Consider the following 23,671-nt stretch of genomic DNA (forward strand, 5'->3'; position numbering starts at 1 on the left):
CAGCAGCTCTGAGCGTTCACTCGGGCCCCTCTAAAGCACACAGACAGGTTTCAGTGTGTGGGTCACACATCACGCCGGGTGAAACGGATCAAACGTCGTCTGATTGGACAGCTGTGTGTCGTTGGTCCTCTGGCAGCTTTCTTGGCTCAATAACGACTTAAACACTGTCAGAAAAATAATCTTCATTCTGCCACATTATTCTTTATTCTTACTGGACCTTTCAAAATAAAAGCCCAAAACTTCAAACCAATATTACCACCATTAAAAAAAACATCTAAAGTAAAGTTTTATTGTATAGCACCTTTCAAAATAAAAATCACAAAGTGCTTCACAGAAACCCTAAAACACAGAAACATAAATGAACCAAAAGCAAGTTTAAAAGATTTTAGCTTCTTTTATAAAAGAGACTGCTGAGTCCACAGGGCTGAAGCTCAAAGGGAGAGGGGTCCAGAGTCTGGGGGCCACAGTTTCAAAAGCTCTGTCAGCTTTTGTTTTCAGCCTCATATGATGGACAACAGCAAGCCCTGATCACGTGACCTCAGGGACCTGCTGGGATGTAAAAGATCTCTGATGTATGTCGGTGCTCGTCCCTGCAGAGCTCAGAACGTGCTGAAGAGCGAGTAAATACAACAGAAACAAGCTGATAAACCCCCGACAGCTTCGTTAGAGCTGCTCAGGTTGGCCACTGTGCTTTAAATATGGCTCACTCTGATGGGGTGGGCGCAGGAAGTGATGCAGAGCGGTGACAAGCATCATCCCAAAGAACCAAAAGCACGACCTAAGTGTCGTCTTACAAAGAGATCTGCACAGGTGACGTAGCCAGCAGGTCCTGGCTCGCCTTCATCTGTCTGAGTGTGCAGGTCGCCTCCCACAGCTGGAGCTGCGGCTCGCTGCTGCACGTGCTCACAGTAACCCTCTAACTGTGAAGCTGTGTCAGCGCAGCTCAGTCACACATAAACACCTTTAATGCTCAAAGCTGTTTGCAGACGATCACATGATCAGCATAACTTCCTGTTTCCTCTGCAGAGCCTGCATCAACCAGCACCTGATGAACAACAAGGACTGCTTCTTCTGCAAGGCCACCATCACCGGAGTGGAAGACTACAGCAAGCCGGCCTCCTCCTAACACACACACACAGACACACACACACACACACACACATGCAGGGTGAACGGAGGCACCATAACTACACACAAAACCAGAGCAGTGATGTGAAGACAGCAGCAGAACCAGCTGTCACATTAGCACAACAGCACCTCCACCTGTCAAAGCGAGTACACCACACACACACACACACAGACACACACACAGACACACACACAGACACACACACACACACACACACACACACACAGTGCTACAGGGAGAACCTCATCCTCAGCAGAGGAAGGCTTCAGGACTCCCACAGTAATTTAACACAGACACACAAAACTCCCATAAAACTCACAGAAAGGTCGACAAAGAGCCAAACAGCCACAGATCCAGCGTCCTCCATCACCACCTGATCCACAGCTCAGAGCTGTACCTGCACACACACACCTGCTGGACTGTTGTTTCCCTGCTGGGACAGTTTCTGTCCTCGTCAGGCTCCAGATTAAGTTTAGTGTCACAAACACAGAGGACGTCACTGCTGTTGAGAAGCTGCTTTAAGATAAACGTCCACATTAAGAAGTGATTTCAGGTCTCATGAACTTCATTCCCAGCAGAACACAGAAACATGTGACCTGTTCAAATCGGTTAAACAAACGTCCATCCTTTAACTACAGGCTGCTCTTCATCAGTAAAGTTCAAACCGTCAGCAGATGTTTGAACTTCTCCACCAATCAGAGAAAACCTGGACCTGGCGTGGATGAGACGCACATGTGTGACTGTGGCCGGAGTGTCCGGATTACTGCGCTGATGATGATGACGGTGGTGTTTCTGCTCGAGGAGTCGCTGCGTGCTTGCTGTACTCTGCTGTTAGTGCCACAGTTATGATGTCACACATGTTCACACTGTGGGGCGCCGTTTGTAAAGTGAAACATGCTGAAATTAACGGCAACATTTTTCCACATTTAGCTCAAAACGAGTCCTTTTTTTTTTTTACAACATTTAGTAAAATATTTGTAACTTTTCATATTTAAAACACAATTTTAAATGTTAAATCTAAATGTTACAGGAAACTAAATGTTTAGGCTAACATGCAAATTTATTGTACAGATCAACGGAAACACCAAAATAAAAGCTTTACGAAAACCTCCGGAAAAAGGAGAACACATGAGAACCGTTTGGACTCAATCTACACATGTTGGTTCATTTTCTTAAAATCACTTTGGACAGCACTGTTTTACGCCATTTAACTGCTGGTTAAGGTTAGGAATACGGTTAGGTTATGGTTCGGTTTAGGGCTGGAACGTCTATTACCGCGGGGCCGTCCACTGGGATTCAGCCACAACCCGGCGCGGACCATAAGTTTCCTCAGGAACGCCGCGGGACGTGACAAAACATCAGTATGCTACGTACACCCTGGGAGAGAGCAGACACAGCCCCGGGGTTGACCATCAGGCGTGAAATGACCCCTGCTGGTCACTTCTCACCGCCATGAGCTGCTTCACTTCTTGCCTACCAGCAGCGATTTAGCTGAGAACCTCGGAAGAGTCGTGTCGTCGGCCATGCAAAGGTTCAGCAGCTGCAGTCTCCACTTCACAGTCGCTGCAGCACACGGACATGCTCGTAGGCACGAAGTGAAGCAGCTCATGGCGGTGAGAAGTGAGGGGGAGAGCAGACCAATCTGACCACTACCGGCACACTTTTGCACCGGAGGTTTTCGTAAAGCTTTTATTTTGGTATTTCCGCCTAAATATTTAGTTTCCTGTAACATTTAGATTTAAAATTGTGTTTTAAATATGAAAAGTTAAAAAATATTTTACTAAATGTTGTAAAAAATTATTCACAAAAACATGTTTTTGTAAAGTTTTGAGCTAAATGTGGAAAAATGTTGCCGTTGATTTCAGCATGTTTCACGTTACAAACGGCGCCTCATATCACACAGTCTCAATGCGACGCCGTCACTTTGTTTTCAGCATGTTGAGGACGGCGTGTTTATGGCGTGTTAGCGGGACCTCTGTGTGCCGCTCCGGGCTCCTGTAACCACATTAAATTATTTATCCTGAACCAGCGACCGTCTCTGTTCATTTTGTGAATTTATTGATTAGTTATTGGAGTTTCTTGCTAGCCGAGCCACCTGACCTCAGAGTGCTGACCCGCAGTCTGACGTGAAGCTCGATTTTCTTCCTTTATGGGACAAACAGAAAAGGCTTCTCAGCCTGTCAGGTGTAGGGATGGGTATCGTTTAGGTTTCATCCGATACCAGTACCAAACTGGTACTTTTGAAACGGTGCCGGTGCTTAAACGGTGCTCAAACCGGTGCTTGAAGAATGGAGAACACAAAATATGTCCAAAAACCTCTCATGTTCAGCTGTTTTTTTGTAAAAAGATAACAATGTTAGCCTTTTCTGCAGCTATGGGGCATATATGGTATCACTCTTGGCTGGAAGCAGTGCTTAAACAATGGAAAAAACACAAACTTTGTCCAAAAACCTCTCATGTTTAACTGTTTTCCACTTTTTCTTTGGTCATTTTAGCCTTTTTGTCCAGGGTGAAGGGAGTATCTGCCATCAAACAAGAAGACAGCTGCATGTAGCTATGATGATGTTTGCTAGTTCACCTTACATGCATTAATGTAATAACGTGGTTAGCCTACTCAACGTAAATTACACACGAACAACATTAAGCTACTCACGCAGAGAAGAACGGCTGCTGCTGCATCATCATCCTCATCATTTCTGCTACACTGGCAGGGCTAGGGGCCAGGACTCTCCTCTTCGGGTTTTTGGGGGATGTTGCTAACTCCGGGTCGATAACAGGCACCACACCCGCAGTAGATGTGCTCGGTGTGAGGTCTCGCAGCAAGCTATCAAATACGGCGCATTTCTCGGCTTTTAAAAAAACGCTATGCGTCGCCAGGTGTTTCATCAGATTTGAGGTGTTACCTCCTTTGACAGTATCACAGTATCATCTTAAAGCACTTGTTGCAGCTGCTGAGTTTGCATCTTTTGCTGTGAAGTACAGCCAGACTTTGACCGCTTCGCCTTGGGCATTTTTAATCTGTAGCTCTGCTCTAAAAGAACGTACGTACCTGGACCCGCCTACTATCCTCGGAAACGTAAAATGATTGGCTAGAATCTAAAGTGTATCACAGCTCAGGGAAAAAAAGCACCGAAATGTGCGCTGCTTTTTGGTCTGGTTACTACCGTTTATGTCAGAACGATACTGGTAGCCATCCCTAGTCAGGTGTCGATCACTGGGTGAGATCCTGAACGCTGACGCAGCAGAAACCACCCTGCTGAAGGAGCAGGCAAGGCGATGGAGCTCCACCCCTCACCTGACTCACCTGAGACGAACCAGGAGGCAGAAAACTGAATGCATCTCTAAGTTACCGTACTCAAAGACCTGCTGTAAGAAACCAGCACCGTCAGGGTCACCTGGTCCAGCCCTAACTATATGCTTTAAAGGAAAGTTTGAAGCCTAATCTTGAAAGTAGAGATAGTGTCTGTCTCCTGAATCCAAACTGGAAGCTGGTTCCACAGAAGAGGGGCCTGAAAACTGAAGGCTCTGCCTCCCATTCTACTTTTAAATACTCTAGGAACAACAAGTAGGCCTGCAGAGCGAGAGCGAAGTGCTCTAATAGGGTGATATGGTACTACAAGGTCATTAAGATAAGATGGGGCCTGATTATTTAAGGGGACATGAAACGCTGCACACATAAAGGCTCATTTACACCATGTTTAAAGCTTTAAAACATGTTTAGCGCCATCTTCTGTCAGTACGGAGCGTGACGTCTTGTGGTTGGTTGAGGCTAACAGACTCGCATTAGTTTGTTAGCTAACGAGTGACAGGATCAGAGGAAAATAAGGACAGTAAAACTGAACATGAGGACGACTGTGCTGCTGCAGCGAGGACTTCATGTTAAACCAGGATGACCACGTCACCGTCTGCAGCAGGAAGTGGCTGTTCGCTGTTCGGCTAGCTGCACTGAAACAGGATAATCCAGCTGTTAGCCGTGATGTTGGCGTTTGTAAATGAGCCTGTGTGAGTCACCACACCTGGAGTCCAACACTGCAGCTGTTCCCCACCGAGCCCTGAAATCTGCCTGCAAACAGATGTTTGTAAGATGCAATCAGCTCACTTTGTGTAATAAAATCTTTTCCCCCAACACAAACAGTTTCCAGCATCTGCATGCACATCACACCAAAAACACAAGTTTCTTATGAAACACGATAGAAAATCCTGACATCCATCAGCAGAGAGGTTTTATTGCATTTTGATTGCATCAGCTGATTGGTGTCAGTGCAGCCAAACAATGAAGAACCACTTCCTGTTGTGTGTCTAAACCTTTAAACACTTATTTCACAGTGTGTCAGAGTTATATCTGTCAGGGTGTGTGTGCGTGTGTGTGTGTGTGTGTGTGCGTGTGTGTGCGCGCGCGCAGCGTTTTTATGTCCTCATTATTTAACAGTGAAGGAGAAACGTGCGCCGCATGAAATGATCTTGTGTCTGTGTGCGTTTGCTTCACAGACTTTGTGTTTGTGTTTTCACTGCTGTTTTCTAATGAAAGCGCTTTGACTCGATGTGTAACAAACTGCACTCACAGATGTCACACGGACCTCAGTGATTCCCCTGGACTGGACAGTCTGCAGTTCACACTCAGTTTTCTTCATGTAGATTCAGGCGGAGTGGACAGCGTCCACAGGATCACTCTTCATCACGGCTTCAAACTTTCACACCTGTAAACAAAGATGGCCTCAGAGTCCGGTGGATGACCTCTGAGCTCGTCGGAGTGACTGCGTGCTGAGTGTTGTTCCTGTGCAGTCAGGGCGCTGTGGAAGGATACGACGGTCTGTACGAGCGGGTGATGCGGTCAGAGACGCAGCTTTGAAATATTTCACCTTTGCTTTGAATCTGAAACCTTCATCTCTGCACACCAGATTTAAACTGTGGTGTGAGTGAGAGACCTGTTGGTCAGGCCGGGTGGACGGAGTTTATAGACCGAGACAGAAATAGCTGCAGCAGGAGTGGAGAGAGGGAGGAAGAGGAGCGGTGGTGAAGATGAAGGAGACGTGCACAAGGACACGAGTATTTATAGAGGAACAGGAGCCTTCAGTTTCCTCTGATCGATGTAGGAGCACAAGACCTGCACACAAGTGTGTGTGTGTGTGTGTGTGTGTGTGTGTGTGTGTGTGTGTGTGTGTGTGTGTGTGTGTGTGTGTGGGGTAAATGGGTCAATGACAGCAGCGGGGAAAAGTTTCCATGTTAACTGGAACTTGAAAACAAGCTCGTCCAGGCAGAGTGAGCACGCCTCCACCTGCCAGGAGGAGCAGCACACAACGTGTGTTTGAACACTTATCTCACATGTAAAACAATGTTACTATTTTTATTTATGTTGTTATTCTGTTGCTGATGATGAGCGATCACAGCATGTGGTTTAAAGATGAAGCTCTGTCTCCACCTGCTGGCCGACCCTCAGCCTCACACCTGCTGAGGTGTATATCTTATAATCTCCTGAGATTATCAGATATACGAGTCGCTCATATTTTGCGCTCTCACCTGATGAAGCCCAGAAGCTTCACTCTACACCTGCAGGGCGAAGCCACACCTGAGTGAAGCCACAACATGTCAGACTATAGATCGCCATGATCAGAGCTGAGCTGAGAGGAAAAGTGTGGAGGAGACGTGATGAAGTCAAAGGTCAACATGAGCACGTGTCGGACGCTCTACAGTTATGTGTTTAAAAGCAGGTTTCATTTGTTGTCTTTCATTCACTGAACTACTTTTCTTTCTTGGGTGCTTTAACTCCTGAAGTTAAAGTTGCATAACAGCTTCATGCTGTTTTGTGATTGGCCGCCTCTGTGTGGGATAGGCTCCACCCCTCCAGCTGCGACCTTATACGTGGAGGTAAACGGATGGCTGAGTTCTCTGGTCACACCCAAACAAACTAAACCTCTAACATTCACAGACTGTTTATGAAGAAGCAGCCAGTATGGACACGTGTTAAACCGGCAGTGTGTCTAATGTCCAGCAGGGGGCGACTCCTCTATGAAGGGGCTGAGGGCGCGCTGTGAATAATTTACCTGCAGCCACAATCCGGCCGTTAAGTGATGGCGTGACGAATCCTACTTCCAGGCCTAAAGTAGTCTGTGTTTAATATGGCTTTTGTGTTGTTAACATGTTTAATGTTTTGTATTTTCTTCTATTTAATCTCAAAAAGCTCCTAAAACAGTCAGTGATCACTGTTGACCTCCCTCGGCTTTTATTACCGCTAATCATTTATTTAAGCTCAGTTTTTAAAACCTTAGGATGTAACTACAGCCCAGCCCATGCAGCAGTATATGAATGACTAACCTCGTATTGTGGATGGATTATCTCAGTTGTTCTCCTGCTGAAGTTTGGTCCTTTTACAGCATCCTGCCATGCGATTACATTTGTTCCTGACCACCGAGAACACTCACGTTAACTTTTATCGAGCGGAAAAAAAGTTAGCTTGTTTATATTATGCTAACATAGCTGTGTCGCTAGCGGTCACGTAGCACATCATTATATACGAGCTAGCCAAACTTCAGTAACCCTACAAACGTCACTGCTGTTTAGTTTCTGTCTTCATTTATGTTGGAAGTGATAACAGAGCTGTACGTTTGAATTTGTTTCCAAAACCCCGCAGTCAGGACATGCTATATTGTATTTAGATAGAAGCTAGCGAGCTAACTTCCTGCTAACTTCTAACTCCGTTAAATGTCATAAATTCCGTTTTCATGGATGCCTGGATGTTAAACTCAATTGTTACACCTGGTAGAGCAGAACGCTGATCATTTTATTAAAGATGAAGGACTTTAGACAGTTTTTCAACTCTCAGTAATGCCACAGTGATCGTTTGATATATGGACCTGCAGTGGAGTTTAGGCCCAGACACAGCTAGTGACGACCGGATTGGAGCTAAATAATAAAGAAAGTAGCTTCAGTGCTCCCACAGTCAGCTCTCTCAGCAGAGGAGACACTGCTGCTGTTAGCGCTCCTGCTGTTAGCGCTGCAGCCGTCTGAGTCACGGCTCTCTGATTGACGGCAATACAAACAAATACAAAGAAATCTTAAAACTCAGTCTGTGTTTGAGGCGTCAGCTGAAATATCAAAGAAGCTCCTCTGTATGTTTTATTATCTGTCAGCATGTGGAGAGGGCCTGTTCAGGAGCGATGAGTTGAACCACTGAGGCGATGAACAGAGCGTCTACATGAGCGATGAAAAATAAAGTTTGGAACAACGATCGCTGTTACAGCTTAAATTCACGGCTCTTTAAATCGGACACGAAACACTGAAAGGCTCGTTTACTGTGGAGGGTCAGGAGTGCCAAAACGACTGAGTCAAGTACATCATTAAATAATTAATGTTAATTACAATTACAATTATTAATTTCATTTAAAACATTAAATAATGTATTTCCAGTTTTATGTAATTAATTATTGACACCGGTGACATGTGACAAATAAAACTTCACATTCTTGTGAGAAACTCAATGGAGTCGTCTTCTGGGTTCACCCCTCGTATCGGCCCTGTCACATTACATCATAGCTTATGACGTAATAACATAAGGAAAGGAGTAATAATGATCCAGAATAGAATCAACGGGAAACACACTCCACTCTCTCTCCACGCTTCGCTCCTTACTCCTCTTCAGGCACTCACGCTCACGTTTCACTCAACGCCACGCCACGCCACGCCACAAGATTCAGGGAACCGAACAGGTCCAGGAAATGGGAGTTACTCAACGATCCAGCGAAGAAGAGTGCTGAGCCGCCATCTTAAATAGAGGCTCAGGCAATCAGGCAGATCCGTGGCACCTGATTACACCAGGTGTGTGGGCCACGTGCGGGCGCCAAAGATGAGCTCCGCCCAGACAGAGAGAGGAGGACGGGAGAGAGAGAGAGACAATAACAATAAAGAGACATGTGGCCTGAAAACTTGATCAGCCAGAGAGACGCGGAGACCAGGACAATAATGGCTTTGAGGCCACCACGTGCAGAAATGCCCCAGCATACTGTAAAGGGATCTCTGAGACGCCCCGACAGAGCGGGCAGCACACATCCTCCTCCTGGTCTGGAAGTCTGCGAAGCTGGAAGCAGCAGCTGGCTCCTTCAAACAGGACGTCAGCTGTTCTCGTCTTACTTTTGCATCCAGAGTTTGGTCAAACTTTATTGTGATCATCATGCAGTCTCATGTGTTTGTCAGCGCTGTCAGGCTTCAGCTTTAAGAGATTCATAAACCTGTAACCATTTGATGTGAGTGGAATCGTCACATTTACTGTGTGCTGAATATCAGTCAGTCAGTGGCTCTATCTGCACTTCATCCAGCTGACAGCAGGTGGCAGTGTTGCACTTCACTGAGGAGGAGAAAGGCCCTTTGTTTCTGAATGAATCGTCATCATCACTGTGTGTGTGTGTGTGTGTGTGTGTGTGTGTGTGTGTGTGTGTGTGTGTGAGTGTGTGTGTGTGTGTGTGTTTCTGTCCATCTCATTATGTGTCCTTGGTGAACAGATCAGAATTCAGAGCTGAAAATGAATCACACAAACTCTCCACTGGCTGCAGGTTGTCGCTGACTGCAGCTGCGCAGAGACACACGCAGTGATTTTACTTCATGAGACTTAAATCAAGCCTTGAATGCACCGAAGACAAAAACACAACATGACCGTGTGACACACGGGAGCGCTGAAGGACCACAACAGGTGAGTCACATGACCTACATCACACAGGGGAGCAACAACACACAGGTGTGCGTGTGCAGGACAGGTTGTGTCTGATGCTGGAGGTCCTCGTAGAGTCCCGATGCACACCTGGGCGTGTTCCCAGTGTGACTCCTGTTTCACACTGTTTAAGGCTGTGTGGAGCATGGCGCCCCGCCGTGCCTCATGCTCTTCGATGACGCCTCGTACTTTATCCGTCACACGCTGATCATCGTCGGCGTTCTGAGTTTCCAGGGTCACAACCTTCAGCCCGACACATCGGCGTTCTGACCCTGGAAACTCAGAACGCCGATGTGTCGGGCTGAAGGTTGTGAAGGGATGGATTTTACCGCGAATGATGTTTTCCTAACCAAACATTTAATATCACAATGAGCAAGAGGGGAAAAGTGCAGTCCAACATAAAGTCACCTGAGATGTGTCCCATGGCATGCTGGGTAATATCCCTGTGACTCCTCCTCCTCAGGATCCTTTATTTGTCACATGCGTGGTTATACAAATACAACACATTATATACATTAAGGCAGGGGTGTCCAACTGCAGGCCTCGAGGGCCGGTGTCCTGCAGGGTTAGATGTCTCCTTGAACCATCACAGCTGATCTAAATGGTTAAATGACCTCCTCAACATGTCATGAAGTTCTCCAGAGGCCTGGTAATGAACTAATCATGTGATTCAGGTGTGCTGACCCAGGCTGAGATCTAAAACCTGCAGGACACCGGCCCTCGAGGCCTGCAGTTGGACACAGCCTGCTGATGGATCATTTTGTGATGTTTTCTTGTTCCACTGTCTTTGCAGAAGTAAAATGAAAGCATCATTAGAACCTTTGTCTGTTTCTCTCTTTTGTCTCTTTGAAGCAGATTTGCTGCCAGAACTGCTGTTAAAATCCATGTGAGATCTGTGAGTTAAAATGTGGAAATGCTGCAGTTAATCCAGCTCTGCCTCATGTTTCTGTCACTGTGGGGTCTCCTCCTGGTAATACAGATCAATCAACGCCGCACTGATACACTTAATGAGACATTAACTCACGAACAACCACAATTTGCATCTCTGGAGAGAAGAGATGAGACAGGCTTATTACTGTGCTGCCACAGAAGCACGTTCAGGAAAGAGGAAATATCAAAGTGTAATGAGAAGATCAGGAAGTGAAGTGTGTCCTTTAGGGGTGGCTGTAGCTCAGGTGGCAGAGCGGATCAGCCACTAACCAGAAGGTCGGTGGTTCAATCCCAGGCTGCTCCAGTCTGCATGCCAGATGCTAACCCCATGTTGCTCTCCGATGCACACTCCGATGGATGCATCGGAGTGTGAATGTGTATGAATGTTAGCACTTGAGCTTAGAAGTGCTTGTGTGAATGGGTGTGATTGGGTGAATGAATTAGCTGTATAAAGCGCTTTGAGTGCTCGGACATAGTAGAAAAGCGCTATATAAGAACCAGTCTATATAAGAACCAGTCCATTTACCATTTACCAAAGCAGGAAGGAGCGACACTGCGTGTTCAAACCTCACAAACCGACCTCGAGGTAAGAACAACACGTCCAGTTTGTCTGCAGTCAAACCCTGCAGTTCCTCTGATGTCCAGCAGAGGCAGCGGTGAGAATCTTCCTCTACAGTCAGTGGGGTTAACAGCTGCCTGACCTCTGCTGCGGAGAACATGATTGGCTGCTCTGTTTCCTGCTTCAGCTGACTGACTCTTTGGGGGCGGGGCTCCTGTTAGCGTCGTGTCTCTGATGCTAATGTCTGTGACTCTGTTATCATCATAGTTTATTTATAGAGCACTTTAAAAACACACAAGGCTGTCGAGTGCTGAACAACAGAAATATAAGAGATACAATGAGAATAATAATTATGAACAAATAATAAACAGCAATAACAATAAAATATAAGTAAATACAAGTCAGTTAACCACTGAATCAAAGGCCAGCAAATAAAAATGTGTTTTTAATCTGGATTTACAAACAGGCCCTGATGTCGAACCTAATGTGAAGAGGAAGATTATTCCAGAGCCACGATGGAGAATCATCAGCAGGGCGCCGTCACTCACTGGTGGTCAGAGTGGAACCAGCAGAATCAAACGTGCACCTCGTTCAGAAGACCTGCAGTGAAACCAGTTTTTAGCTGTTCATCAGTAAAATCTGATCAGACGATGAGGTGGCAGCTGTGCAGGACCGAGAGAGTTACAATAATCACGGTGGGAGACGATTAAAGTGAAGCAGACGTTCCACTGAGTGACAGTAAAACTTTGATTGTTGCGTTTCTGAGGTGAAGGTGACACCGAGGCTGTTAGCAGATGAGTGGTATCACCTGCGAGGGGCCGATGTGCTGACGTCCTTAGAGAACAATGGATGGATCGAGCACTAGAACCTGCAGCTGCTGCAGCTGCTGATGTTACCGCAGCAGCAGGAATCCTGGAAGAGCCACGTGGTTATGATGAGCTCATCCGTCTGCCTCAGTCTCGCTTCAGTTGCTGGGTATCATCTTACAGCAGTGTGCACAGGCAGCAAGAGCTCTGGTAGCAGATGAACAAAGCTCCGTCGTTACGCTTAAAGAAGATCAAGCAGATGTTACAGTCTCAGAACCAATCAGGATTGAGTAAATCCAGAAGAAGCGGTCTGGAAGTGAAAATGAAGCCGAATGTCTGAGAATCAGCACAGATGTTTGTCCTGAAGAGAACATGACAGACCGAGAGCTGCTGAGAGCGACGGCAGTCGAAACACGACAGCTGATGCAGGAAGTGTCTGAAAGGAGAAGATGCAATGCTGAGTTTCCATTATTGAACATCTATCAAAGATTTACACGGATATATCTTCAGAAAGGTGAAATACTCTGAAAGTGCTCGGTCCTGTGGAGACGCACGGCTGTTATCAGTTTACAGTAGAGTGAAGTTATTCAGCTCTAAATGAAGTCAAGTACGTGCAGCGAATCCCAACTTCACTTTCCACCGGACGAGCAGAGAGATACCATCAGTCTGACCCCCCCAGCTGCCCCGAGATACCAGCTCCACTTCTTTTAAGGAGCCACAGACTCAATGATTACTGAGTCAGCAACACTCACACACACACACACACACTCACACACACAGACACACACACACACACACACACACTCACACACACAGACACACTCACACACACACACACACTCACACACACAGACACACACACACACTCTCACACACACACACACACACACACACACACACACACACACACACTCACACACACACACACACACACACACACACACACACACACACACACACAGACACACACACACACTCTCACACACACACACACTCTCACACACACACACACACACACACACACTCTCACACACACACACACCCACACCCACACACACACAGACACACACACACACTCTCAGTCTGATTAACCTGATCACCCAGAGACAGAACTACTCCTCTTCCTCCTCCTTTCGTCTTCGTCTCTCCGTCCTGTGAGTTTCTGCTGCTCATAAACAAAGTCAGGCGAGCACATCTGGGTCTTGAAAATGTTAAATAAATAGACACCAGTTGATTTTCATGCCTGTTGTGTTAATGCAGCCTGAAGTTGGCCTGTGGCGCCCTCTGCTGGTCACTTAAAAGCAGGTCCAGGATCAGAACTCTTCATCCACCCAGACTGCAGCACCTACAGCCAGTGACATCATCAGTGACATCATCAGTGTTCAGGCATGTTTTTCATGGCAGGACTGGAGCACGTTCATCAGCAGGACCTCTGCGTGTTACTCAGGAGCCTGGACCCTCAGAAGGGCGTGGCTCTGTGAGTGAGAGTTCTGATTGGACGGCATGGGAACATTACAGACAACCTCATAGGTGTCCAGAGTTTGGTCAGCACGAGCTGACGGTGGGATCAGCTCGATAAACTCCCTCGCTGTCAGGAACCACACGTCGTTTCTTTCTTCGATGTTATTCACCACATCTGATGGTTGTTGCAAACCTGTGAAGGAACAAAGACGTCTGCAGGCTTCGTTTAGTTTGCTGATAGTTTGTCTTTAAAAGACTAAAAACGAAGAGAAATCTTGATGAGGAGACTTTTCTGTGTCCTTCACCTCCTCTGGTCTCTTTATCTCCTGCAGACCGTCCTTGGCCTGGAGTCAAATCTCCTCTGAAAAGCTTCTCTGTCTGCGTCGCCCCCTCCCTTCCCCGCCATCGATCCACTGAGACGGTCCATTACAACGTCTGCAGCACAGCGAGAGGAGGGCGAAGGTGGAGGACAAGGGGCCACATGGATTGATGGGGAGACAAAGTGGAAGAAGAAGAGCAGGAGGGACTCCGGTCTTTTAAAAGGACGTCCTCCCACAGGTTAAAGTAATGACACTCAGCAGCTGCAGTTCTCCTGGCGTCCAGCAGAGGCAGCAGTGAGTCAGTCCCCACAGAGCAAACGTGTTCACAGCCTGAGACACGGTTTAGTCTCTGATATCAAAGTTTCCTCTTTACAACACCTGTACGGATGTTTCTATCACTCACCTGTTTACAGTTTGGGATTATTAGGGGCGTGGCCTCTTTGACTGACAGGTGAATGGTGTAAACAGGACCGCTGGATGTTCTGTGAATGCAGCGCTGAGTGTACTGCATCTCTAATGTGTCTAATCACATGTAGCATTTACAGTATTATATTAATGATATGCAGTATTTGCAGTGTTTGCAGTATTTGCAGTATTTGCAGTATTTGCAGTACATGTCAGGTAACTCCTGCGTTGCCGCGCCTCCACAGCAAGCGTCCTCTGTTACGTGACGTCTCCTCTCTGCTGTCTGACCGCTGTGGTGATGATGCTGTTTTTGGGAACATCTGTGAACATCTGTGCCCTGCATCGGTGACGGAGCTGGTCAGGAACTCCGGTCTCACCTGCTGCAGAGACAACACAAACAGGATTTCCTGGGAAAAGTCTGGAGACGTGAAAGTGATGCATTGTTTTCATCATGTTTGTCCACACTGGTGCGTTTTAACACCACAGCTGAGATGATTGTGTGGATTCATCGTGTTTAAGGATGTTAGTGTTTCAGCCCTCATCCAGAGTCTGACTGTGAGTTATGTGCAGCAGAAGGATGTGGACGCCATCACGTCTCCCACAGGTCAGCATCTTTAGCAACATTCAGATCTTCTGCCGTGCCTCCTAAAGACGAGCGAGCTCAGAGGTCACGCTCGTCTTTCATTGTTGGGAGACAAGATAAACTGACGAGACACGAGAGAGACGCAGAGTTTACAGGAAGTGGTGCAAGATGAAAACTTTCCTCCTCCTGCAGCATCTCGTCAGGATGTTTCAGCGTCTGATGGTCAATTATGTTCTGCTGGATTTAATACAGCAAATCGATTTAGATCAGCTTCCAGCATCGAGAGCGAGCAATGACCGTGAATGACAAGCAAGGATTATACTGACACACACACACACACACACACGCACACACACACACTTCATGCCTGTTTGCATTGGTTTGTGTTTTTCGTGCTTTCCTGCCACTTCAGGAAGCTTCACTGAGGTGCTGCAGCGTCTCAGGTGCTGCCACCTGCTGACTTTCTGATTTTTGGGGAGAGGTAAGCTAAGCTGTCCTCACTGACAGAGAGACAGCCAATCAGCTGTGTTCACAGTTAGTCGCTCACACTGCTCATGCTGACATATTCATATGAAAAAAGAAGGCAGATTTCTTCAGGTTCAGGAAAATGTTTCTCCTCTCATCCGAGACGTGGAGACTCCCAGGAAACGAAACCCGAGAGGGCGTGGTCCTGACTCGCTGCCAATCAAGTGAGTCGTCACATGAGCCCAGGTGTGGAAACTGTTGGGTGATTACCATCACCGGGCCGACGGTGAAACCTCTGTGAGCCCCGCCATCATGTGTGGCTTTTAGTTAACACATAATTATTTTGTTGTTTTCTTGTTGATGTTTATCCATCCATCTTCCTCCACTTTATCCGAGGCCGGGTCGCGGGGGCAGCAGCCTAAGCAGAGAGGCCCAGACCTCCCTCTCCCCAGCCACCTCCTCCAGCTTATCCGGGGGAACACCAAGGCGTTCCCAGGCCAGCCGAGAGATATAATCTCTCCAGCGTGTCCTGGGTCTGCCCCGGGGCCTCCTCCCAGTGGGACATGCCTGGAACACCTCACCCAGGAGGCGCCCAGGAGGCATCCTTGTCAGATGCCCAAACCACCTCAGCTGGCTCCTTTCGATGTGGAGCAGCAGCGGCTCTACTCTGAGCCCCTCCCGGATGGCCGAACTTCTCACCCTATCTCTAAGGGAGAGGCCAGCCACCCTTCGGAGGAAGCTCATTTCTGCCGCTTGTATCCGCAATCTCGTTCTTTCGGTCACTGCCCACAGCTCGTGGCCATAGGTGAGGGTAGGGACGTACCCTCACCTATGGCCTCAGTATGTTCGAGGAAGTCGTTCAGTCGTTACGACCCTTTGTGTCATGTGTTACTGTTACTAAAATAACCCGAGAGAGCCTGACCGTCTTATTTTGAAAATCTCCAAAAATACAACAAACCCTTCTTTAAATCTGCTGATGCAGGAATCTGCTGTTTCCTGCAAAAAGGCCCAAATTAAATCACCAATCACACGTCACACAAACCGCATCTTTAAACAAAACGTTGAAACGAGACGCTGAACACGCGACCGTCTGTGAGTTAAACCACGTCACCGCTGCTGCACGCCAGCAGATTTTCCACTCTGATAACTGTGGAATGAAGGAAACCTGACCTGCAGGTAACAGAAGCATTCATGCGATCTCACAGAGCTCCGCCCTCACCTGTCTCACCTGCCGTAAAACAGGAAGCAGGTTGTTATTCTAACAAAGACAGAGACGGACAGACGGAGCTTCAGCACAGCTGCTGATGCTCCACAGTGAAGGTCACGTGATTTCCATTCATCAGCAGCTTCGAGCCACACTGAGAACAGGTTCTGTGGTTTGTGTCTCATGCGGTGACAATAAAGGCATTCATCCAGCAGAGGAGGGAGGAGAACCAGGACTGACTACTTCCTGTCTGCTGCTTCCAGCTTCACTCGGAGACTCCATGGCTTCCAGATCAGAGGAGGATCTGTGCTGTCCGATCTGTCGCGACGTCTTCAGAGATCCTGTGCTTCTGTCGTGCAGCCACAGCTTCTGTAAAGACTGTCTGAGGAGATGGTGGAGAGAGAAGCCAACACACGAGTGTCCGATGTGTCAGAAAAGATCTTCGAGGGAGGATCCACCAGTTAGTCTGGTGCTGAAGAACCTGTGCGAGTCGTTTGTAGAGAGGAGAGATCAGAGAGCTTCAGAGGATCTCTGCGGTCTGCACGACGAGCAGACGAAGCACAGCGACCACACGCCCATCGATAAAGCTGCACAACAACACAAGAACGACCTTCAGGAAACTGTGGAAGCTTTAAAGCAGAAGTTAAAGGTCTGTGAAGAAGTCCAGGTGGAGTTTGATCAAACAGCAGGACACATTAAGGCCCAGGCCCGACGCACAGAGAGGAAGATCAGGGAGCAGTTTAAGAAGCTTCACCAGTTTCTAGCAGAGGAAGAGGAGGCCAGGCTGACCGTGCTGTGGGAGGAAGAGGAGCAGAAGAGCTGGATGATGAAGGAGAAGATGGAGGCTCTGAGCAGAGAGATAGCAGCTCTTTCAGACACAATCAGAGCCACAGAGGAGGAGCTGAGAGCTGAAGACGTCTCATTCCTGCACAACTACAAGGCTGCGGTGGAAAGAGCCCAGCGCTGCCCCCTGCTGGATGACCCACAGCTGCCCTCGGGAGCTCTGATAGACCAGGCCAAACACCTGGGCAACCTGACCTTCAGCATCTGGAACAACATGAAGTATATGGTCTCCTACACTCCTCTGATCCTGAACCCAAACACTGCAAACCCAGAACTGACCCTGTCTGAGGACCTGAGCAGCGTGAGGGTGGGAGGGCTGCAGCAGCTCCCCGATAATCCAGAGAGGTTTGACCATCTCTGCTTCGTCCTGAGCTCTCGGGGCTTCACCTCAGGGGCCCACAGCTGGGTCGTGGAGGTGGGAGACTGCGGACACTGGGGACTGGGCGTGTTAGCGGAGTGCGTCCGGAGGAAGGGAGCCATACGCTCCGGATTTGGTGGAATAGGATTCAATCAAGGTGAATACTCAGCTCGCTCAGGATCTGCTCCCCCCGGCGTCCTCCAGCTGCAGAAGAAGCTCCAGAGGATCCGAGCGAGTCTGGACTGGGATGCAGGACACTTTCACCGACAGGATGTTTCCCTTCATCAGCATCGGGGACAAAGTCCCAGTGAAGACTCTGCCCGCGAAGCTGTCGGTGGAGATATTAAACCAGACACGTGACGCCGTCTGAGCCCGGAGGGAGGAGAGTGTGTCTGTGTGTGTCTGTGTGTGTCTGTGTGGGTTTGTTCTGTGTGTAACTCGTTGTATAAACCTGTGTTTGGATCCGTAACTCATCTGTCAGAGGTCGTCTTTCCTCTCAGCAGCCTCTGTCCACAGACTGTAAATAAAAGAGCTCAGCTAATGTGACCTCTGACCTCTTCACTTGTTCTCAGACAGCTGACACTGCACACACACACACACACACACACACACACACACACACACACACACACACACACACACAGAGCCTCACCTGACGCAGCACCTGAGGGTGGAGGGCTCATTCAAAGAGTCTCCTCCTCCTCTGTGCAACTCTCGTGTTACGGCTCGCTCTTGGCCTGACCCCGCCCCTGTGCTTTGGGAGGCGCTGACATGAGCTGCTATCACAGGGCACACGATCTCCACCACACGAACATGGCGACTCGTTCAAATAAGAGAAATCTGAGACGGTGCTTCTCAGAGTCAAATCCACAGTCAGCAGCCGTCACAGCTGCAGGACGCTCGCTCCAGCTGCTCAAAGATCACCTCCGACCTGTGTTTCTGTCTCCGCCCTTTATTTTCCTGTGCAAGGACCTGAGACGAGATAATCTGAGTTTCATTTGAAATGTCTGGATTTCTGCGGCCTGTCTGTGCAGCAGAGGTGAGGCCAAGATTGGTGGGCAGCTGGGATCGAGGAGGCAATCGCTTACTTCCTGACTTCTTCTTTCCTCCAGTTTCTCCTCCAGCGAAGGCGTGACGAATGGCGTTCTCTGCTGCCGCAGGAAATACAGCTCTCCAGCCACCTCAATGAGTCATGAAGGAAAGATGGCGGAGTGCCTCGGGAGCTGTGCGGTGATGGAAAACCAACACTGGGACTCATTTGTGTTTGTTGAACAGCAGGAGAGATGAAAAAGTGCCTCGGAGGACTCGACGGCGAGCAGCCAGCATGTTCCCGAGGCCTTTAATGGACGCGCGGGCAGGAAGTCGCTTTAGTTCTGCCTGACTCTGATTTACAGACCAACCGAGGAGCACGCCGCTGAAGCCCGATGATGAGCTGTCAGCACAGCGAGCGCACTGTGATGCACGACGAGCCGAACACACGAGCGTGGCGGGGAGAGGGAACGGCGGTGTCAGAAGGGTTACTGCATTAAACAACGCCCACTTTGACGTGACGACGTCCTCGTCAGAACACCTGGACGGGTTCCTCCAGCAGAAGCCTCGGAGGAGAGCTGTGATTGGCTCCTGGAATATTTCAGCTGCTCTCACGCCAGCAGCGCTCGGCCGTCTCCTGCTGCCTCCTGCTGTCGGTCGCTGCCGTTTCCCTCTGACTCATGTTGGAGCAGAGGTCCTGTCTGACCTCTGACCCCGAGCGGCCTGCGTTTCCAACAGACACAGGCTCCTCCTCCTGGTCAGCAGCTCGTTAGATGCAGCAAAGCTCTCACTGACCGGCTCTTCCAGCCCCTCCCTCAGGGCGGCAGCTGCCGTCATCCATCAGACGGTGTTTGAGTAATTAGGAGGATGTTCTTTAGAAATGAACTTATTTCACTCCAGATGTTTGCTTTGAGCAGCGCTCTGCATGTTTTATGGAGGCGTTCAGTCAGAAACAGTGAGATGGATTTCAGCTTCAGCTCCACAGGCACAATAATCCACTTTTCTGTGAGCCGTAGTTCTTTGTGGTTCGATCAGGCTCCTCCCTGCTCACAGGTATTTACCCACCACAGAGTCAGGTCATGATAACTGTGACTGTCGGAGGCGTGAGGCCGGTCTGACTGATGAGGTCACGTCTAGGCTCAGACTGGAATCACACTTCATGCAGACTCCTCTGATGCAGGGTTAGGGCACATCTCGTTCCCTGGACCTGTGCTCGGGCTCTAGCAGACGACCCCCCTCCACATGCACGATTCATGTTTCTGTGCAGAGTGACGATCGCTCATCCCACAGAGAGCTAACCAAACACAGCTCGTGTGATTCAGTGGAGAGACAAAGGCCCGCGTGAGTCGTTGTGGGCTGAAAGCCTCGGGAGGCCTCGAGTGATGAAAGCTGCCTTTTGTTGATTGGATTATGGAAGTTTGATTGGATTCTCTTCAGAGGTGTAGTTTCACCTGCGTGGGTCGTTTTCTCACAGTTATCAGTCAGAGGTGAAGTCCAGCAGTCTGATGAGCTGCAAACACAGGAAGTTTGCTGCCCGCTCACAGGCAGCGCTTCAGTCCCGCCCTCAGACCGAACACACAGCTGTGTGAGTAAAACTCGCGTTCAGTCTTTAAAATACAAATCATACAAAGATTAGTGCAGTAAGCTCTCAGCACACCTGCACAGGTTCACACTGCTGTCAGACCTGCTCCTAACTTTGAAGAGTTTCCAGGTCTCCGGTCGTTCCTGTTTGCAGCCGTTCAGACAGAACCAGACGCAGACAGACTCATCTCCTCGTTGTCACGTGACCAGGAAGGAACACGTTTGATGGTCGCTGAACAGATGGAGCTCACACTGAGACGTTCCTCTTTTCTTTTGTTGCTTTTAAGGTGAAGCTTCTGCAAACGTTGCTGTTGAGTCTTCAGACAGATTCACCAACGTGCTGCAGATCTACGACTCACCTGAGCAGATCCTGTTGGACCCTCATGTGCAGCAGCAGCAGGACGTCAGACATACTGCAGTAAATATTCACGTTTTACTATCATTATTATTCATAACTGTGTTAGTTGAAACCTTATAAATGAAAAAGTTGTAAACAGCTGAAACTTAGATTTTTGAGATGGTGAAACTTTATTTAGGACTCCAGACTTCCCAACAGCCACTCAGAGACCCGCCCACACGGCTCGGCGGTTCCTCACAGCCTGGATGTGAAACTCTGTGGAATAAAGAGAACAAAGGCATCTTTACTCTGGGCCACTTCCTTTCGACTGACACGAGATTTCTGCTGGAAACCTGAAATTCAGAAACGCTGTAAAAAGAGCAAAAGTCAAAGTCAGACACAGTCTGAGCCTCTTTCACTGATGTGCACAGAAATGCTCACACAGAAGAGCCACGAACACGAACATCAGTGATTTGAAATCGACACGTTTGCGGTTTGAGCCCCGCCTCCTCCGCGCTACAGGTCCAAGTGATCTGGACCTGTAGCTCCGAGTTGCTCCTGAGCGCCGTTCAGCGTGACGCTGCTGCGTTTACCAGGCTGAGGTCAGCAAACACTGATGAGCGTTTTCTGACGTTCGAGCTGCTTCTCAGTAATTACAGCTGTAATTATAATTATGGTTCCAGAGCCGGAGCCGTTATACGTCGCTGGTATCTCTCACACACAAGTGTTGGGCTGTCTCTTTATTTTGAGTGTAAAAATATTTTATCACTGAATAAAACTCAACTTTAGATGAAAAATATGCTTCAAATAAGTTTCATCTGGATCTGAGGACCTGAGGACCTGATGGATCACGAGTGTTTCTATTGTCGGCTCTAAGACTGGGTCCAGACAAACACCTCAAACACACAAACACCTGAAACAGGAAAATCAAACTGACAAAAACAAACTTCGTGTTTTGGTCTCAGCTCGTTCTGCGCCTGCGGTTTTGTTCTCAAGGACGCTGGGTGGAATTAGCATCAGTGGGAGTCTTCAGGTCAGAAGCTCATCACTGTAACCTTCAGGCTGCTGTCAGAAAAACAAATTAAAGTCTTTGTGATCTGCAGGCTGAGCGCCGCTCGCTGCACGCTGAGAAAAATGGAAGACCTTGGCATTTCCAAAGGAAATGTTAACACGCTGCAATTCTGGTTCCACATTTTAACACACTGTCATCCTGTCATGTTTGGACTCATAAAGGCTTTACATACTGTGTGTGTGTGTGTGTGTGTGTGTGTGTGTGTGTGTGTGTGTGTGTGCGTACTGTAGCAGTCAGGCGGAGGCTGATATATCTGCGATGACATGCCTTAAACAACGGCGAGGAAGATAAGTGAGGTCGGCGTGAAATATGATTAAAGCACAGCCTTCCCCTCGCCTTTGATTTAAAGGAGCACGACACAAACAACTCATCTCTCCCACCCACACACACTTCAGAGCAAAAGCATGAAAAACCAGCAAAGAGCAGAAGAGGACGGAGACGCCACGTCAGCACTCCCAGAGCAACTTTGGGGCACATTTTACTCTTTAACGTGAAAACGTCCTGCAGGAGGAAACGAGTCTGACCATCAGCCGACCCTGTGCAGGACCATCAGTCAGCCGATGTTTGTCCGGGTGCAGCGTTCCAGGTTATTCGGCTTATTTCTGGATAGCAGGGAAGTGTTCGTGAACTGTGGAGTCAACGTGTTTCCTGCCCTGCGCAGCAGGTGCAGCAGGTGCAGCAGGTGCAGCAGGTGCAGCAGGTGCAGCAGGTGCAGCAGGTGCAGCAGGTGCAGCTCCAGTCTGAGATGTTTAGAGGTTTCTGTTGCAGCTCCAGTTCTGTGACACGTCACAGCGACAGGGTGGCAGAGACATCAGATGGGGAGGCACACGTGGTTAAAATGATTCAAATGCAGTCAGTATACATGCTTTTCATATAAATATAGTCCATAACTTGATTATTGTCTGTAGCCCACATAATTACACACTTTAGTTACATAAAACATGAGTTTTGATGTTATGTACTGTACAGCCTGTATGATAAATAAATATGTCGCCCAATAAATATAAAATCCAGAAGCTACAGAACACTGGTGCTTCATTTACAAACACACTCAAATTGTTACGTTCTTAAATTACACAAAACGTCAGAAATCTGCACTGTCGTGAACAAAGATGTAAACGTAATTTTTCATGATTTGTTGGATCAACCCTCTGAGCTCTGAAATATAACTGCTCAGTTTACGTTTTTATGTTTCACATTCAAACTGGTTCATTTTGTTTTTCCTGCTCGGTTTCAGTCGTTCAGCCTCACGTGTCTGAATTTAGTTGTTTTTTCATTGACATCCTGTATTAATGTATTAATGTTACTGATCTGAACACAAAACACTTAAAATCCTTTTTTACTGTAAAAAAACACACAGACATGTAGAGTAAATTATTTTTATAACTTGAAATGCAAACATCCATCCATTCACTTCCGCTTCTCCTTTTCAGGGTCGCGGGGAGCGCTGGAGCCTATCCCAGCTGTCACAGGGCGAGAGGCGGGGTACACCCTGGACAGGTCGCCAGTCTGTCGCAGGGCCAACACACAGGGACAGATAACCATTCGCACTCACATTCACTCGCACATTCACACCTAGTGGCAATTTGGATTATCCAATTAACCTATCCCCACAAGCTGCATGTCTTTGGACGGTGGGAGGAAGCCGGAGTACCCGGAGAGAACCCACGCAAACACGGGGAGGACATGCAAACTCCACACAGAAAGACCTGATGGTGGAATTGAACTCAGGACCTTCTTGCTGTGCGGCAACAGTGCTAACCACCGTGCCGCCGTGCTGCCTGAAATGCAAACATAAATTGTATAAACTTATGCACACATTTTGTAAACACATACAACTATTTCTCTAAAAATGCAGCCAATACACCTGCTGTTCTTTTATTTTGTACCA

At 48.1% G+C, this 23,671-nt stretch overlaps 2 protein-coding genes across 7 annotated transcripts in view; both read left to right on the forward strand.

The window, feature by feature from the left end:
• rnf123 (ring finger protein 123) overlaps positions 1-3,154 on the forward strand; it is an 84,168-nt gene extending 81,014 nt beyond the window's left edge. For all 6 annotated transcript variants that reach the window (XM_085161391.1, XM_085161390.1, XM_085161393.1 and 3 more), the window contains one exon: positions 1,027-3,154. In XM_085161391.1, the coding sequence (XP_085017517.1) occupies positions 1,027-1,126 (100 nt within the window). In that variant the 3' untranslated portion in view covers positions 1,127-3,154. The remainder of the gene's footprint in view (positions 1-1,026) is intronic.
• A 12,557-nt stretch (positions 3,155-15,711) lies between these two features.
• On the forward strand, positions 15,712-21,170 carry LOC146517739 (E3 ubiquitin-protein ligase TRIM35-like). Its single transcript, XM_085161400.1, has one exon. It carries the CDS (start codon positions 16,661-16,663, stop codon positions 18,119-18,121), a length of 1,461 nt encoding a protein of 486 aa, XP_085017526.1. The 5' UTR covers positions 15,712-16,660; the 3' UTR covers positions 18,122-21,170.
• Positions 21,171-23,671: the final 2,501 nt, after the last annotated feature.

The sequence above is a fragment of the Neolamprologus multifasciatus genome, chromosome 5 (genome assembly GCF_963576455.1).
Source record: "Neolamprologus multifasciatus chromosome 5, fNeoMul1.2, whole genome shotgun sequence".
NCBI classification, from domain to species: domain Eukaryota; kingdom Metazoa; phylum Chordata; class Actinopteri; order Cichliformes; family Cichlidae; genus Neolamprologus; species Neolamprologus multifasciatus.

Bases quoted from the DNA above. Each gene is read 5' to 3' on its own strand.
- LOC146517739 (XM_085161400.1), top strand. From the start codon at position 16,661: ATGCTCCACAGTGAAGGTCACGTGATTTCCATTCATCAGCAGCTTCGA.